This window comes from Podarcis gaigeae (assembly GCF_964106915.1).
Source record: "Podarcis gaigeae genome assembly, chromosome: 14".
In the NCBI taxonomy this organism is placed as follows: Eukaryota; Metazoa; Chordata; class Lepidosauria; order Squamata; family Lacertidae; genus Podarcis; species Podarcis gaigeae.
Window position 1 is genome coordinate 13,449,358 of NC_139690.1, and position 18,682 is coordinate 13,468,039.

The 18,682-nt window shown below is 43.6% G+C and overlaps 1 protein-coding gene across 4 annotated transcripts in view; it reads right to left on the reverse strand.

The window, feature by feature from the left end:
- FBN1 (fibrillin 1) overlaps nt 1-18,682 on the reverse strand; it is a 216,037-nt gene that overhangs the window by 32,864 nt on the left and 164,491 nt on the right. For 3 of the 4 annotated variants that reach the window (XM_083712342.1, XM_083712343.1, XM_083712345.1), the window contains exons 36-47: nt 18,097-18,219; nt 16,551-16,673; nt 15,292-15,456; nt 14,456-14,524; nt 14,205-14,330; nt 12,337-12,459; nt 8,879-9,037; nt 7,700-7,771; nt 6,819-6,944; nt 4,246-4,368; nt 1,687-1,812; nt 605-721 (exon numbers count right to left, since the gene is read on the reverse strand). In XM_083712342.1, coding sequence (XP_083568468.1) covers nt 605-721; nt 1,687-1,812; nt 4,246-4,368; nt 6,819-6,944; nt 7,700-7,771; nt 8,879-9,037; nt 12,337-12,459; nt 14,205-14,330; nt 14,456-14,524; nt 15,292-15,456; nt 16,551-16,673; nt 18,097-18,219 — 1,452 coding nt within the window. The remainder of the gene's footprint in view (nt 1-604; nt 722-1,686; nt 1,813-4,245; nt 4,369-6,818; nt 6,945-7,699; nt 7,772-8,878; nt 9,038-12,336; nt 12,460-14,204; nt 14,331-14,455; nt 14,525-15,291; nt 15,457-16,550; nt 16,674-18,096; nt 18,220-18,682) is intronic. The other variant, XM_083712344.1, reaches the window with a different exon arrangement.

Consider the following 18,682-nt stretch of genomic DNA (forward strand, 5'->3'; position numbering starts at 1 on the left):
CGTACAGCTTCCGGGTCATGTGGCCAGCATGACTAAGCGGCTTCTGACGAACCAGAGCAGCACACAAAAATGCCGTTTACCTTCCCGCTGGAGCGGTACCTATTTATCTACTTGCACTTTGACATGCTTTCAAACTGCTAGGTTGGCAGGAGCAGGGACCGAGCAATGGGAGCTCACCCCGTTCCGGGGATTCGAACCGCCAACCTTCTGATCCTAGGCTCTGTGATTTAACCCACAGCGCCACCCACGTCCCATCACGATATTTAGTAGTGCCCTATTTCATTATACATAATTACACACGCAGGTAATCCTATGCAGGAGCCCACACAGCTGGTGTAATAGTGTCTACGCAGATTAAGCCGCCCAACTCTAGCTCCTTTCTCACCCAGTTCTGTGCTAGGTAAGTGAGGGAGCATGTGATGGGGGTTATTTCCAGCTTAGAAGCTCCATCTCAGTCTTTTCTGCCTGCTCACAAGGCCAAAACAGCACCATAATATGACACCATCAATGTTGATTGCTGCCTTTCTCGCCCTTCTCAAGTGGCCTAGTGACTACTATGGTTGCAATGTGCAAAAACCCACAGAGACTCAGTCGGCTTCCTTACCTATGCAGTCATTATTGTGAGAAAGGATGAATCCTGTATGACAGCGGCAGTTGAAAGAACCAACTGTGTTCATACACGTGCCATTTCCACACGGGTCCCGTTCGCATTCGTTGATATCTGTGAAGAAAAATGAGAAAATCAGAAAGTGCAAGGCAATGCTGGTTTTGACCCTTAAAGCCCTTTGTGGCTTAGGGCCCTCGTATTTACGGGACCGCCTCTCCTGGTATGCCCCACAGAGAACCTTAAGGTTCATAAATAATCATAGTTTAGAGGTCCCGGGCCCTAAGGAAGTCAGATTATCCTCCACCAGGGCCAGGGCCTTCTCAGTGATGGCTCCGACCTGGTGGAATGCTCTGTCCCAGGAGACCAGGGCCCTGCAGGATTTAACTTCCTTCCGCAGGGCCTGGCTTTCAATTTGAACTTAGCCTGATCTTTTATTCTTCTTCCTTCCCCCCCCCCCTTTTTATGAAGATTACCCGCTCTGGGATCCCACAGCTAATTCTCCCCTGGTCTCCTCGCTGTCCCAAATAGGACTAATTTAGCCAGCTAGCCCTGGTGATCATCTAATGTTTATTGGTTGGATTTCCCCCCTAAATTGATTTTTGATTTCTGAATTTATTGTTATTCACATTTTATACTGTATTTTATGCTGTTTTTTGTTGCATCAATTAAGTGTTTTAAATTTGTTGTTAGCTGCCCTGAGCCTGGTTTTCTGAACCGGGAAGGGTGGGGTATAAATAAAAAATTATTATTATTATTATTATTCCATAACTCAAAAGAAACACAAAGCCACTAACACCCACTAGCCAAGTTAATACGAGGGGGTTGGGGAGCAGAGCTATTCAAGACCACAGGGTTCCCCCAAAAACAGACTTCCTATGCTAGCAGTCAACATACTATGCGGCCATCTCATAGCATCACAGAGTTGGAAGTTATCTAGTCGAGAGTTATCTAGTCCAACCCCTGCACTGCAGGAATGTAATGAACCGATATGGAGAAACTTGTTACCTTGATTAATTAGGGCCCAAAACAGAGCTTTCCTCTTACAACTCAGAAAGGAGAAAATGTAGTTTCATACGTACCCATACACATAGTTTGGTCTCCATTGGTTTTGAATCCAGTGTGGCAACGACAGATGTAACCTCCCTCTATGTCTTGACATTCTCCATGACTACAAATATTGGGTACCTCTAGACACTCATTGCGGTCTGAAAATAACAGAAGTTTCAAAAATTACTGCTTAGAAACCTTGTAACTATAGGAGGTTGCCCTAAACTAAACCTACCTATTCCTCTGTTTTGCTCAGTGTTTCCTACTCTGATGGACAAATATGGGTTTTATTCCAGTTCCCTCATCTGAGATACTTTAACTGGATACATAAAATAACTGAATGTGGAATCAAGACCCTCCTTCAAAGGAGAGAGATTTGGACTTGCTACTATGGGTGGCTGAATCTGTCAATTTTAGTTTCTCTTAGTTTCTTATTTTTCCAAACTTGTCAGTTGTCCATATTTCCACATCAGTTTGCAAATTATTATTATTTTAGTCATCATAAAAATTCATCAACATTTTAGTGTGAATTTCTGCTAATATATACATTTTATATGCAATATATACATTTTTTGCGAGCAACTTCCCCTAATAGAATGCTTTGTGTATATATTATTTTTATTAATATATGCACATTTTACCTAGCATGTGCAGTTTTGTACAAATTACTTGGTTGGAGAACAGGATTGCAGAATTCAGAGAAGTGTGAATTTGGAAGGTTAAGGATTTATGCAGCCACAAACAACGTATTATATCTTTTCCAGTGTGTGTTACTTAAAATGACTCTCTTATCAACTGGCAAACATTACATCTTATTTTCTCTTCCTATGAAAGCCAGAGCAAAATTCAGGGAAGTAATATTTGTGCCAACATACATTGGGGCATTGTTGCTCATATCAGCAGCTGCCCTGGATTTTCCTGTTTCTGTTTCTGTGAAGGCCTTTCAAGAACAATTATGTTAAGCACACTCTAAGTGACTGCATGTACCCAAGCAAAACAAGACATTTATTCTCAAAGTGAAATTTCACTTCTGTGTCTACACCCTTTCCCCACAAAGGCCTTATAAACAATGTAAACATGTACTTTAGGAAAAGGTGCTCTTCCGAAAACCCAACTATGTGGAACAAAAACAGGCCAGGAAAATACTGCTAAAGTCCTTTCTAATGGCGGTGTTATTCAGAAACGTACACCGATCTTTGTACTTGAAATAGATCCATTTAAATTGATAAACCTAAGCTGGTCATGGCCATTAATTTCAATGGTTCTCCTCTGGGTATGTTTAACATTCAATACAACTCATTTGGGGTTGGGAGGGGGCAGCACCAATGTCTCATATAATTGAAATTTCATTAATTCTACTTCGTGTTGCTGTTATCTGAGATAAAAAGAGGTTGACAGCAGCCTTGGAGATTACTGGTTGCCCTGAGAAAGAAATGGGGCAGAAGAATTAGAAGTGGCCAGTCTGTTGGACTCTGAGGTCCTTCTCTGTGTTTGGAGGGGTTAAACCGACCTTTTCTGTGGCATCCCTCTAATTATGGAATTCCCTTCACAAGAAAGCTTGCGTGGTGCCAACTCTGTCATATTTTCAGCACCAGGCAAAAATAGTTTTATTTTCCCAGGCTTTAAGCTGCTGTTTTTGGCATTCCTTCTTTTTTTGGATGGGGTGGATTATCCTTGTTTTTGGCGATTTTGGATGAACACTTCTAGCACATTTGTACAGCTCTTATTGATCATTTATTATGAAATTTTGTATTTTACTTTTCTTGTAAATTGCTCCGAGACGCCTTTCTGTTGTCTGAAGCCATAAATTTAATAAATTACACGAAGCCTTCAAATGTGCAGGATCAAAGCACTTGTACAAAAGTCCCTAAAACTGCTTGCACTAAAGAACGTGCTTGTAGTACACTTAGCAAAAGAAATAGCAACTGTGATGGCTAGGTGGTTCTTGAGGTTTCCAGAACAGGAAACACACGATTTTTAAAAAAAATTTCTCCGGCATCTTCATGAGAGAGAAAAAACTGCCCACTCGTGGTCAAAATAAATATAAGACGCTGCATTTAAATAAGATATTCTGGTACTCTTTGTTGTTGTTGTTTAGTCGTGTCCGACTCTTTGTGACCCCATGGACCAGAGCATGCCAGGCACTCCTGTCTTCCACTGCCTCCCACAGCTTGGTCAAACTCATGTTGGTATCTTCGAGGCCACTATCCAACCATCTCATCCTCTGTCGTCCCCTTCTCCTTGTGCCCTCAATCTTTCCCAACATCAGGGTCTTTTCCAGGGAGTCTTCTCTTCTCGTGAGGTGGCCAAAGTATTGGAGCCTCAGCTTCAGGATCTGTCCTTCCAGTGAGCACTCAGGGCTGATTTTCTTCAGAATGGATAGCTTTGATCTTCTTGCAGTCCATGGGACTCTCAAGAGTCTCCTCCATCACATGCTATTAGTACATGTATTTGCAAAAAGGCAACTTTCGTAAGTCCCTTTAAGTTGCCGTGGCAAAGAAAAAGTGACCAATGCATTTAATATTAACAATAAAAATAAATCAGTGTCGCCATGAATTTCGCTGTAAAGTACAGTCGCTGGAAGTACTTACCAACACACCGGCCGACTGGTGTGAACCGATAACCAGGTTTGCAATCACAGCGGTAGCTACCTGGTGTGTTGATGCAATCTGCATTTTGTTGACACACATGCCCATTTTGGCATTCATCAATATCTGTTGGAAAGAACAAACAAAATCTTAGGAAGTACAATAAGATAAGATAGTAGAAAATCTGTATTTGAGAGTACAGACTGGAAAAGACCCATGTTTTCTTGTTTATCTTGAAATAAAGATGGATCCTCAATAGTACCGTAGGGACCAAGAGAAGTACTGGAAATATTAGGACCTCAGAACCAAGTGGTACCATGATCCCTGCCTCATTAGGCATCTCTGGGAGTTTTCCTCTAGAAATGTGGACTAGGGAGGCCTAGCCTGAACCTCAGCTACCACATTCTGCCACTGACAAATCACCTAGTAGAAAGCTGCAATGCTGTTCAATGTCTTTAGGGACTCTCAGCCTTTGGTGGCTTCAGAGGTTAGGTCCTCCTATATCATCCAGGAAGCAACAACTGCAAGGCAGCACAGGTAAATGCTGTGCGGAAGATTGCTATCCGTGATGAAATGTGTGAGCACCACAAACATTTGACATTCACGCTTCTTAATATAAAAAGTAATAGGTGCTCAAGTCACCTAGGGTCAACTCCATCTCTTCCTCGACTGCCCTCTCTGTAAATCAGCTTCCCCATATCTGGTGTTCTTCAGATGATTTGGGCTACACCAACATCGGTCAGCATGGCCAATGAGGGATAACGGGAGTTGAAGTCCAAAGCGTTTAGGGAGTACCTTGTTGGAGAAGGCAGTTGTAAACCACTCGGCTTGGCCTGAAAACTAATGAGCTAAATACCACAAAACAACTTTGTCTGATTAAAGAATTTGCAAGTCTATTATGCAATTATTTAAAATGCACAAATCCTTTTTATCAAACTTATTATGTTACCTTCGCCTCAATTTTTTTAATTCAGAAGTGTAACTTTTTGGAATATATTTTCCTGATTTTAAAATTTTTAGTTCACAGCTCATTGTAAGTTCCTAATTAGCATTACTTTTATTTGACCTAGTTTTCTTTCCTGCTGACTGGAAGCATAGCATATGACTGAACAGTACTTTTCCATCCGAAAGACTAGCCCACAGTGATGCATTTTAGTAAAACTTCTCAGTTTATTACCACAGATGGAGGAGGCATGACCATTTAAAATAGTTGAACTCTCACACACTGAATTCCTACAAGCAAGCTTGAACTTGAAATCCGGTTTAGTCAATCACAAGGATGATAATAAAACAGTGGCTGCAAATCTGTAATAAGGTGACCAAATTAGAAGTTATTGGGCTTTGTTTTTAAATTTGGTACTGCCAACAAAGAATAATTATGGCAAGGGAGAAGAATTAGCACTCAGGTATAGACTGATGAAGAGAGTTAAGAAAAAGTACTGAAATGACTGTGGCCTTTGTCTGCAGTCTCTTGTTCCCACAGTGGTGTTCTCAAAATGTGTGTGGGGAAGAAGCACTGGACCTTTGTTCACTGTGGGATGTAAAACTGCAGTCAAGTACAACATTCCTACAGTGGACATGTTAGGGGATATTTTGTACCACTCAGGAGAAGACTTCCTCTTTCCTCCTGAGCTGGGACAGACTTCCACTACATGTGACTTGAAGAGGGTGTGGTCTGTTGTGCTAGCATGGAGGAGCACATGGCCTCCATGTTCTGATCAGTGTGTGTATTCTCCATTTTTGTATGTTGATATGTGTTTGGAGAAGTGACTCTTAGTCGCAGTCAATTGGGACTAACTTTTTTATGGAATAGTTCTAGTTCTTATGTAACCTAAGCCTGCATATGTCTGTGAACCTGAATGAATCTGTAATAAACTACTTTTATATTAACATTAATCAGCTTCTTGTGTTTATTCCTTTTAAGAGGGATTAGAAGGGATTTTACCAGGAAGGAATCTTTAATAGTAAGATTCAGATGAGTCAGCAACAAGCTGATCGCTGCGTAATTTAAAAGGGGGATGTTTGGAACTCTGCTAGAATATGGAACTTGCTAGCGCAAGTTAGGAAGGATATCATTAAATAATATATCCTCTCCTGCCTCCCTAATCACCCCCACATTAATACCTTACTGCCCTCTACTTTGTGGCTACAGCACATGGAACCAGTGGCGTAGCGTGGGGGGTGCAGGGGGGGCCGGCCGCACTGGCTGCAACATCTGGGGGTTAGGGTTAGGGGGCGCAAATCCACGGGTTAGGGGGCGCAAATCTACGGGTTAGGGGGTGCAAATTACTTGCCTTGCCCCGGGTGCTGACAACCCACGCTACGCCACTGCACGGAACTGCACATATCAGCACCATCAGGGATTATGACAAATGCAAAAGACCTCTTATCTGAACATTTAACATGTTTGCTGGCTGTCAGAATAATCCTGGGAAACACAAGAAGGCAGCAAGACCTGATGCAGCCTCGCTGTGCCTATGAGCCTATCCCCTTACATGTGCCAGCATGCATGTTCAGCACGCCACTCTACTACCATATCTACACCACTGTCATAAGCTTGAGAGGAAGCCCCTCACCTTCACAGATCAGTAACTTTTCATTGTAGAAGAAGCCCCCTGGGCATTCGCACCGGAAACTGCCGATCAGGTTTATGCAGACTCCATTTTCACACACACCAGGGATCTCGCGGCATTCATCAATATCTGTATTAACAAAGGAATAAAGATTGGGATGTTTGAAGCAGAAGTTGGCCCAATTAAGAAAAACAAAAAGACTTCCTCTTAACCTCTGTTCCTGGGGCATATTGTACAATCCTGCTTTTTGCACCAGTTTGCTCTTCATGCAAATGAAAACAAGAAAAGGAAGAAGGGAATTCCATCTAAGAATACTTGGCTCCTTCTCTATGAATTCCGTTTTTTCCCCCTTTGGGTTTGAGTTTTTTAAACCTTGGCTATGAAATACCTACAGGCTTATAGTGTGTGAAAAACATTCATATTGAATCCTTTCCCTGCTCTCTCGTAAAGTATACACAAACATAAAGGATCCCGCCCCCCAGCGCTTAAACTCAATACCCAGAGGAACTGATGTGAAAGGTCAGATAAAAATCTGCTTTAGCAAAAAGAAAAGACTCCCTTTCAAACCCATTGCTGATTGGCGCTCGTCCCAGAAGCTTTCCACCCTTCAGTACCTATGGTCTACAAACTAAGCCAAACTACAGTGTCCTCAAACTTTTATGTTACCTTCATCCCAAGTAGCGGTCACTACAGCTGCAGGCTAAGAGGACCCAGGAAGAAGGGTGCCATAGTCTGACAAACTAAGGCATGGAGGTTGAGTTCTACCACATTGTTTAGCCTTCACTATTTCCCAGGAAAAGGCAAATCATAAAAACAAACACCCCCTTTCCCCTAATACATACCATATGAAATGAAAAGTAAATCTCAATGGAATTTTAACTCACCAACTGGTAATCCTGTAAAAATGTCTATGACGAAACCGGGCCTTTGACTTCCACAGAGAGTTGCAAATTCATCTAAAAAATGAAATAAAAGTGTAGGGAAAGTCCCACTGAATAATTACATTTCCCTGAAGTCACAAAGTAAGACGATTGATTCAAACTTCAAGGAAATGGAGTCATTTTACTGTATTAATTATTGATGATGATGGTGTAACCTGCTCTGGGAACTATGTAAATACTGTAAAAAGATTCAGAACACACAAATAATCAAACAACCTACCCTCAATTTTTAATCTATGCCTTTTAAAGGCCAGGTTTTCTAAATCTTCATCCCAAACTCACCAAATCCTTATATGAAGTATACACTAACCTGGTTATGCACTCAACCAGTATCATATGTATACAAATCTGTGGATGTATATTTAAAATTAAACTAGATAGATCAATGTAAAAAACAAAGACATGACAAAATAAACCCTGGGCCAAATCGGAGATGTTAGGTTTGTTTAACATTTATGGTTATCACAACAGAAAACATGGTTATATGTGTGAATGCAGCTAGCAAATATTCTCCTAAATTAAGATAGCTAAATAAAATCCATGAGTGTTGTAATAACTGGGGGGGGGGGGTTGTAACTGTTTATTATTATTATTATTATTATTATTATTATTATTATTATTAGTACTACTACTACTACTTGTGGAACTGTAATAAAGTGGTATAAAAACTGTCAAAATAAATAATAAAATAATATCTACTTTGATACCATCTCCTTGATACTCTTGGAGGAAAGGGAGAATGAAGACAGAGCCCCAAAGACTACCTGAAGCTATATGGCAAGAGAAAGTGATGCTCTATGGAGGAAGTTTGGCCACAGGAGAGCCTACACACACCAGGTGGTTGAGAATTGGAATTTTTGATCAAATCGCAGCTTGGACAATCATCTACTAATCCTGTCTCTATACCCATGGGAGTTTCATCTACCTTGACTAGATAAGGAAAAGCAGGTTATGTTGCATACGAAACCCAACATTAGCACAGCATTGTTGACTTTCCCGCAACATTTGTGCATGTGCACATGTAGCAGCCGCAACACCTTCCAGGCACGATGTTGAGATTGTTGAGATGTATAAAAGATTCTGCTAACAGCTTTGATATTTCTCTCCAGCAGAGATACAAACCAGTGCTTGGGAGGGGGCATTGTTCACAAGGCCGGTTCCAGGCTCGTCCAATGTTGTAAGAACAGCAGCACATTTTTTTGGTCATGTTAAAGAGCAGCTCTCCATCACAGGTCTGGTTGTCAGCATAATAGTTCCTGTAGCACAGACTCCTCCTCATATCTGCAATGAAGAAAAATGAGTTAGGTTAGGCTGAGAGACAGTGACTGACCTAAGGTCACGCAGTGTAATGGTGGGGGGAATTAGCTGGGGGACCCCCAAGGGACAAAGGCTAAGAGCCCAGGGTTTGCTGATGGGATGACAATGGGCGGTCAGAGGGAGAATCCTGGAGGGAAGAGGTGTCAGAGGCTGAAGAGGCAACAGGGCTTAGTGAACAGAGAGAGTCTGTGGCAGAGAGGAGTCCAGAAGCAGAAGTGGTAGCAGGAGAGGAGGAAGGCCAAGAGGCAGAGATGAGTCAGGCTGGTGTCTCCCCCTCCTGCTGCGACAAGCTCCCCTCCCCTCTGGTCTCCCAGATACAGAAGAGATATGAAGAGAGGGGAGCAAAGACAGAGGAGTTGGAAGAGTCTCAGATTGCTTGGAAAGGACTCAGGGGAGGAGGAGACTTAGGCGGGGACCTTCTGTCTCCACAACTGCCTTATAGGGCCAAGATCTACAGAGTAGAGTTGCACATTAGGCCTGGCACTCCTGAGCAGACCTTGTTTGTTCTAATAAAGAATTCACATACTCTGTGTGATTTATTGGTGACCTGCTCCTGGCACCAAGTGGGGATGTCTCTCAGGTCCTGGTTTAACAACCATATGACACTAGCTTAGAAATTTGCACAGGACAACTTCCCAGTGGATTTTGAAGCATGTTAATTTGGGAGGAGGGGAACCGTTTGATTTCCCATTTTTCAGTTTTAAGGTACCAAAGCATATTTAGTTGCCCCTGCCTTAAAAGAGAAAATATACTACTCCCATGTTTTAGTAGTAAACTACTCGTGCCTTTTCATTCCGGAAGGGTTTGTTGAAATCCAGTGTTGTTATAATTACATAGCTGACAGCTAAAGTGAAATTGCATCATCATTTATGGATAAACATCTTTCAGTATTGTCCAAAATCCCACGAATGACGCTTGGTTTCATAACTATAAAACCCAGCACTCAACTCATCAAAAGCTTTGGCAGCAAAGCACATGCTAATCTCAGCTAGTCATGGGTTCTTGCTTAAAACCTTGCTAAATCAGTGATTTCATATCCTTCTGGTGGAATTCTGGAAGACAATACCCCATATGTCTTTGGCTTAGTTGTGCTTAAAGACATTTTGGGTTCATTTGAGTTTGGAACCTTAGCAACAATTCAGCTGAGGAACAGGATTGATCTGAGATGCGTTCAACTGAAGGTAAACCCTGAAATGATGCATCTACAAGGCAGCTGAGTTCAATGCGCTGCAGCCACTACAAAACTGTTCAAAATGCAGACTGCACAGCCTTTAATATATAGTTTATTAAAGCCATATACCAATAAAATTCGGGACAAAAATAAAACATACAACTCATTAAAAAAACAAACAAACAAGCATCTATTCATTTTTGTTTCCCAGGAAGCCAAAACAAAACTTGTCCTCATCTGGACTGAAGTCATTATTACCGTATTTTTCGTCCCATAGGATGCTCCGTCCCATAGGACGCACCTAGTTTTTTGGGGGGGAAATAAAGGGATTTTTTTTTCTCCCCCTCCAAAACCAGGTCGGGGAACAGCGGGATGGCGGCGCTGCGCCTCCCCGCTGTCCCCCGAGCTTGTGGGGCTGGCCGATGTCTGCCCGAAGTGCGGGGCGCTCTGCTTCAGCGCGCCTCGCGCTCCGTGCAGCAGGCTGCTATCCGCAGCCTAGGGAGCCCTACGGGAACTCCCACAGGGCTCCCCAGGCTGCGGATATTTGCCTGGCGCACGGAGCACTCTGCTTCAGGGTGCCCCACGTGTCGGGCGGCAGGCTGCTATCTGCAGCGTAGGGAGCCCTGTAGGAACTCCCGCAGGGCTCCCCACGCTGCGGATGTCTGCCCGGCGCGCGGGGCGCTCTGCTTCAGGGCGCCCCGCGCGCCTGACGGCAGACTGTTATCCACAGCGTGGGGAGCCCTGCGGGAACTCCGGCGGGCTCCCCAGGCTTGCTGATAGCTTCCTGAAGCCTGGAGAGCGAGAGGGGTCGGTGCACACTGACCCCTCTCGCTCTCCAAGCTTCAGCGAAAGCCTGTATTTGCCCCATAGGACACACACAGATTTTCCCTTCATTTTTGGAGGGGGAAAAGTGCATCCTATAGGGCGGAAAATACGGTAATCTGGCAACCCTCTCTGTAATACAGGAGGAAGCATCCCTTAAGCAGAGTACCAAATCTACAAAGCCTCTGGTGTTTTCTTTCGCCTTAGCTATGTACCAGTACTAAAGTTACAAAGCAAAAGGTGAATTGCCCTTTTTGGAAGTCTCAATCTTTGAAGTCTTCCCCCCTCCCCACTAGAGGCTGCTGCTTGGGTGCAGGAAACACATTCTGCATATGCTCAAGAGTTACTCTTTGCGATTATTGCTTCAAGCCAGGATTATAGCTTCTTGTTTCATGAGAAACTAGAAAGCAAGTTATTGGCTTCCAAACGAAGCAGAATATTAAGCCAAATTTAAACATCATCGTATTTTGGCTTGTTTGGAAGCCATTAACTACAGTTTCTGGGTAAGCGTGTAACAGGAAGCTATTATTAAGTGCAAGATCCTGGCTTGTTCAGCCACTCACACAAACGGTGGAGAAAAGCAGATTGCAGCTGCTGCGTGCTAGTGCCCACCACACATGCCTACGCTGGATTAAGACAGGCTTTTTGGTTTAGCATAGCATGCAATGCAGCCTACATTACTGAACCAGTTCCATGCCCTGAACTGCCACCATTTACTTAGTCACATCAGTCTCTATCACTACACATCAAATTTCCTGACATTGTTCCCACTCAACATAATGGGAAGTTTGCTGCTAACATTACCAGAGCACAATTCAGGATTTGATTTTGCCTTCCTTTGTTAAAAGCATTCTAGCCAGTCACAAACTTTTTCAGCAAGTAAGACTTTCCATTAATGACGGGAAGGAAACTCTTGCATGTAGCCATGATCTCTAATTAGATATGTTCAAAGTCTTATTGCAAATATAGTTATCAGTTTTGCTAATGATCATGAAGAAACAAGGATAGGCTTTTGTTTTGCATATGCCACCTTTGCTCAAGTTAAGTTCAGCCAGGCTGCCAGTTCAGAACTGATACAAGATGGACTCTAAACAATATATATTTTATTTTCTCCTGCAACCATATTTAGCTTATTATGTTGCTACGCTGCTGTTTTCCATTGTGCTTGAGTTGTCACTGTTGTGATTTTGTGTTTGGATGTATGCCACCCTGAGTGCTTCATTTCAGTGTGGAAAGGTGGATTAAAAAACGTTGAAATAAACGAACTCACCCATACAATTGTTTCCGCCATTTACTTGCAAGTAGTCAGGAGGACAAATGCAAGTGTAGTTTCCTACAGTGTTGTAGCAAGTTCCAGGTCCACAGATGCCTTCATTCTTACATTCATCAATATCTGCAAAATCAAATAGGGGAAGTTAATATCAACGAGAGAAAGTCTGCATAAAAAAAAAGGTTGCCTAATCCTAGATAGATATGGAATGAAAGTAGTTATTGAATGAAGATGAAAAGCTCAACAGATGCTTCCCCCCCCCCTTCATTATCGCACCTTTGGGCCGCACTTTGGTTAGCTCTGAATAAAAGAAGTACAGTAGGTATTTTTATATATTTGATTGATTGATTGATTGATTGATTGATTGGATTGATTAAAACAATGCATATATTGCTTAACTACAATATATATTGCCCAGGGCAACCCAAAGCAACTTATAACCAAATGGACAGACACCCCCCCACTCCCCCCTGCCCCCCCCACATAAGATACATTAAAACCAAGTGGAAAAGAGAAATACATTAAAAACATGCCACCCACTTCCAAAAGACCACAGATAGTTAAAGGCCAAAGGCCTGGTTATAAAGAAAAGTTTTTGGCTGGTGCCTAAAGACATACAGTACAATGATGGTGCTAGGCAAGCTTCCCAGGGGAGAGCATTCTGGAAGTGGGGAGCCACCGCAGAAAAGGCCCAATCTCATGTTGCCACCCTCTGGACTTCTCATGGAGGGGGGTCACAAAGAAGGGCCTCGTGATGATTGCAGGGTCCAGGTTGGTTCATACAGGGAGAGGCTCTCCTTGAGCTATTGCTGTCCTGAGGCTTTATAGTCAAAAGCAGCCCTTTGCGTTGGGCTCATAAACTAAATGGCAGGCAGTGAAGTTGGGCCAGGATTGATATTATATGCTTGAACCATCTTGACCTGGTGAGCAACCTGGTCACTGAATTCTGCAGCACATGAAGTTTCAGGACCATCTTCAGAGGCAGCCCCACGTATAACACATTGCAGTGACTCATAGTTAGCTTCCTCCTGCGTCGTCTTTGCAGAACTCATCATGGAAAAGAATGGGGAAAACACTAGAATTGACTCTGCCTGCCATTGGTTCTGGCTGTGCCTACCATTGGTTTCCATGCTTTCTACCCTACCTGTTCCAATGGGCTTGGTAAGCTAAGTACCATATTTTTCCACGTATAGGTAAAGGTAAAGGGACCCCTGACCATTAGGTCCAGTCATGGCCGACTCTGGGGTTGCGGAGCTCATCTCGCTTTACTGGCCGAGGAAGCCGGTGTACAGCTTCCAGGTCATGTGGCCAGCATGACTAAGTCACTTCTGGCGAACCAGAGCAGCGCACAGAAATGCCGTTTACCTTCCCACCGGAGTGGTACCTATTTATCTACTTGCACTTTGATGTGCTTTTGAACTGCTAGGTTGGCAGGAACAGGGGACGGGCAACGGCAGCTCACCCCGTCGCAGGGATTCAAACCACCGACCTTCTGATCGGCAAGTCCTAGGCTCTGTGGTTTAACCCACAGCGCCACCTGTGCCCCCTATTCCCCCCCCCCCGCATGTATACAACTAGGTTTCCCCCCTAATAAATAATGTCAAAAATGAGGGGGCGTCTTATACACAGATAGTGCCGAAGCCATTTTCTTAAATCTGAGTCCCCCAAATTAGGGGGCGTCTTATAATGGGGGAGTCTTATAAGAAAAATACGGCAATTATGCACATACCCTTCAGTTAATTGTAACTTTCTACACCTGTACCTCATTGTGGCGCTAATTTTTCTGGAAACAGACCATGTGGTTTGATGAACATTCTTTTTCCGCACAGAATTAAAAGCAATACTGAATAAACCTGAGGCTTACTTACCCTCACAGACTCGAGTGTCTTCATTCAAATAGTAGCCAGTTGGACACTGACACTGAAAGCTGCCAAATGAATTGATGCATTTTCCTCCTTGGCAAAGCCCAGGTAGTTCTTGACACTCATCAATATCTAAAATCAAATGAAAATGCCGACAGTATCTTGTTAAAAGAGGACTGCAAACAAACGAAGCTCATGAAATAATAATTCATTATGACATGGTGATTAGTAGAGAGCCACCACAAAATATGCATTACCCTCCAAAATGACTGTAATAGGATTTGGTCGGAATCCCTCTCCTCCAGGACACAGCAGCTTGTAGTCACCTGAAAAGGGAAATAAATTTCATGAGCCTGCAATAGTCAAAGCTCTGCTACAAAATTTATCACTCTAACTCTCCTTACATCAGGCTGCAAGGATGGGGTAGGTGTTTCTACATCAAGTTCTACCAGCAAAACTGGCCTCCCATTGGCTGCCAAACATGCAGGTAAGGTGGGCCGCTGCTCAAATCCCCACTGTTGAAGGACAGCTGGAGCCCCCAAATGCTGCCTCCTAAGCCCATCCTACTTCCATTGCATGCCGGCATCAACCCCAATTTGGAGCCAGCTGCCCCGCCCCCTCCTTTTTTCTGCCCAGTCGCCATGAGCAGAAGGCTATGGATACAGCAGTGGTCATTCAGCTCAGCAAAGCCCCACCAGCAGGAGTGAGGAGTCTGGTTTGCACCCTTATTTTTCTTCTGCAATCTTCTTCCAACCAGAGATCAAGTTGAAGGTTCCCAGGATGAACTTAACATTGCAATGAAGTGGTCTATACGTAACCTCTCTCCTGAAAAGTATACGCGGCTTCAGACTTCATTTACACCCAAAGCAAGTTGAGCTTTATTTTTTCGAAAACAAGATTTGAATTATTTAGCTCTAGGTGTGTGACACAAGTTCGAAGCCAGTGGCTTTCTACACTACAGCGCAATCTCCCGGCAATTTAGCACATGACTGTGCCCTGTAGGTGATCCTACATGGACTGAATTTTGCTCAAAGGGAGCAAAGGGAGCAAGACACAAATCAGTCACCATCTTGTACTGCTCTGCCTCACTTACTTGAGTTCACAGCTGGGCACTGCTCGCAGGGAATCCCCCAGGCTTTACCAAGGGAACAGCAGCAAGAGGCCTTGGAAACTCCAACACCGATTTCATTGCTGCAAGCTGTATCTCCATTATCTCCTCGAGGTTTAATTTCCAAGTAACAGAAGCCAGAGCGTGTATCTAGTGGGCAAAAGAAGATGTTTCAAGTACTGTAGTGCCTTTCCCCCAAATAAGCCAAGCTGCATTGTGTGCTCCTGGTTATCTTTCCTGATGTGTCAGATTTCCATATCTTTATTTTTTACCTCAATAGCCAATACGATTCAGTAGTTCTACCATCAACACCTCAAAAATATCCATCCCAGTTTACCATTCCATGCCTTGATTACAGTGGTTCCTCTGGATGCGAACGGGATCCATTCCGGAGCCCCGTTCACATCCAGAGCAGAATGCAACCCGCGTCTGTGGGTCATGATTTGCCGCTTCTGCGCATGTGCATGACGTCATTTTGAGCATCTGCGCATGCGTGAGCGGCAAAACCCGGAAGTAACACATTTCATTACTTCTGGGTTGCCGCAGAGCACAACCTGAAAACGCTCAACCTGAGGTGACTTTAACCTGAGGTATGACTGTATATTTAACGGTAGAGTTGTTTCACTTAAGCCTAAAGGTATAGGGACCCCTGACCATTAGGTCCAGTTGTTGCCGACTCTGGGGTTGCGGCGCTCATCTCGTTTTACTAGCCGAGGGAGCCGGCGTACAGCTTCCGGGTCATGTGGCCAGCATGACTAAGCTTCTAGCAAACCAGAGCAGCACACGGAAATGCCATTTACCTTCCCGCCAGAGTGGTACCTATTTATCTACTTGCATTTTGATGTGCTTTCAAACTGCTAGGTTGGCAGGAGCTGGGACCGAGCAATGGGAGCTCACCCCATCACGGGGATTCGAACCATGACCTTCTGATCGGTAAGTCCTAGGCTCTGCGGTTTAACCCACAGCACCACCCGCATCCCTCACTTAAGCCTAGTTTCACTTAATTTTCAAGAATGCAGAAAGCCTCAGGTTCAATCCCTGGCATCTCCAGGTAGGAAGGGAAAGTGTTTTTTTGTCCAAAACCTTGAAGAGCTGCTGCCCGTCAGTGTACACAACACTTAGCTTGATGAAACAATGGTCTGACTCAGCTTTCTATGCATCCTATGTGACCCAAACCATGAAGAAAACACTTCAGAAGAGCTACATATGTTGACTCAGGAAACCCAAAAAGAAATGATATTTACCAACACATCCAACACGAGTGGGGTTCAGTTCGAAATCTGGGGGGCACTCACAGGTATAACTGCCAGGCATATTGAGGCAAGTGCCGCTGATGCAAGTTGTGGGGTCTGCACACTCGTTGATATCTGGACAGGAAAAATCCAAGAAGAACCTAGGAGTGAGCAAACACCCAAAGACTCCAAGCAAATCATACAAACAGCAGCAAGAAAACCAGGTATGCCCATTTCCATGGTTTGTCGACTAAGCCTAAGAGAAAAATACAAGGCAATGCCCATTTACATAAGCCTCAATGGATTTCAGTGTTCTATTGAATGCACACATCCTATACCCATTCTGCGATCCAAACATCACTTTGAATTAATATCCTTGGTTCCCATCATCTACTGTTCCCTTCCTTGCCAGCCAATTTAGTAAGCATTTTTTGGGTGCAAATTAAATATTCTTCATATTTCCTATGCATATTGTGGGTTTTTTTTGTTTGTTTAAAGAACAATAAGAAAATGCAATTCTGCAAAATCAGGCACGATGGCCCCGATCCTGAAAGTTGTACATGGAATTTTGGTGCGACTGGAATCATGCTTGCTGAGTGCCCACTGTCGTTTGAGAGTAGAGACCTTGCAGATGTTGTTTGACTACATATCCAATCATCCCTGATCAATGGCCATGCTGGCTGTGATTGAGAGGAGCTGAAGTCCAAAGACACCTGCAAAGTCACAAGTTCCCCCATACCTGTTTTAGCAAGTAAATAAAAAATGCTTTGCATCTATCCACAACAACAACAACAACAACAACGAAAGGTGCCTGTCAGATTACCTTGATTTAAGACTGTAAGGCTGCATACATTTAAAGCACATTCACCCCCACCCCAAAGAATCTTGGGGACTGTAGGTTTTTTTAAAGCATGTTGGGAATTGTAGCTCTGTGAAGGACAAACTATAGCTCCCAGGATTATCGGGAGGCAAGTGCTTTAAAGGTATGGTGTGAACCCAGTCAAAGCATAACATGTGGAAATGCCTACCTCCAAACTTATTTCATTTCCCTAATCCAGCAGAAATGGTAATATATTTGGTGGGTGGTATGACTGAATGTGGCCATCCTTTGTAAGATCAAACTCATAGCACCAGGATGTCTTTGCCACTGAAGATTAGTTAATCTGGACCATAGCTGTCAACTTACAGATTTGAAAATAAGGGACCAGCAGCCTCAAAAATAAGGGATCAGCAGCCTCGCAAATAAGGGATCAGCAGCCAAAATAAGGGATTTTCCGGGCACAGGTATGTTCAACTTCTGAGCCCTTCCGAGCCAAAAGCAGAAAGCCCAGCCAGCAGCCAAACGAAGCCTCATCAATAAGGGACAGCAGCAGGACATGGCGCTGGGATAAGGGACTGTCCCACCAAATAAGGGACACTTCTCAGCTATGATCTGGACATATTTCTGAGAAAACCTGTTTACATGAGCAGTTAAGTAAAGAGGCCTAACCCATGACTATCTCTTCAATGAATCAGCCAAGTAATGCTAACAACTAGATTGGCCAAGTCATATACTTACCTGTGCAGTTCCCACCGCTTCGGTCCAATTCATATCCTGTCTCACAGTGGCACTGGAACAAGCCAGGCAGGTTTTGGCAAGTCCCAAAGACACATATGTTGGGAAGGGCACACTCATCGATATCTTGAAGGAAGAGGGAAAGAGGCAGGAGATGCCTTAATTATTTTGATATAAGCAAGAACGCAACTTTCAGCTTTAAGTAATGAACACAATTCAAAAAGCAAAATACAAAAGTGGGTGAGAAAAACACCTGCATGTTCTTTAAAAGTAAAAAAATAAAAGGCTCAAAGGGCATTCCCCATAAAAATGTCAGAAAGAGCAGGAATAAATACGGTAAATATTTAGCAGGCAGCTCCGCCTTACAAGGGACCTAGACAGTGGGGTGAGGCAGTTGGAAACATTTGTCCTCTGATAGTTCCAGTGTAGTCTCTCCCCTTATGGGATGAGTCTCAGAGACACTATGCTCACCAGCCATGAGATATCTCTTGGGGAGACAAGTCCATCAGTTTAGTTATAGAAAGGTAGACTAGGGACACCTAAGAATGTCCCTAAGTAAAGTATGTTCAGCTTTCTCCCTGAGAAATTC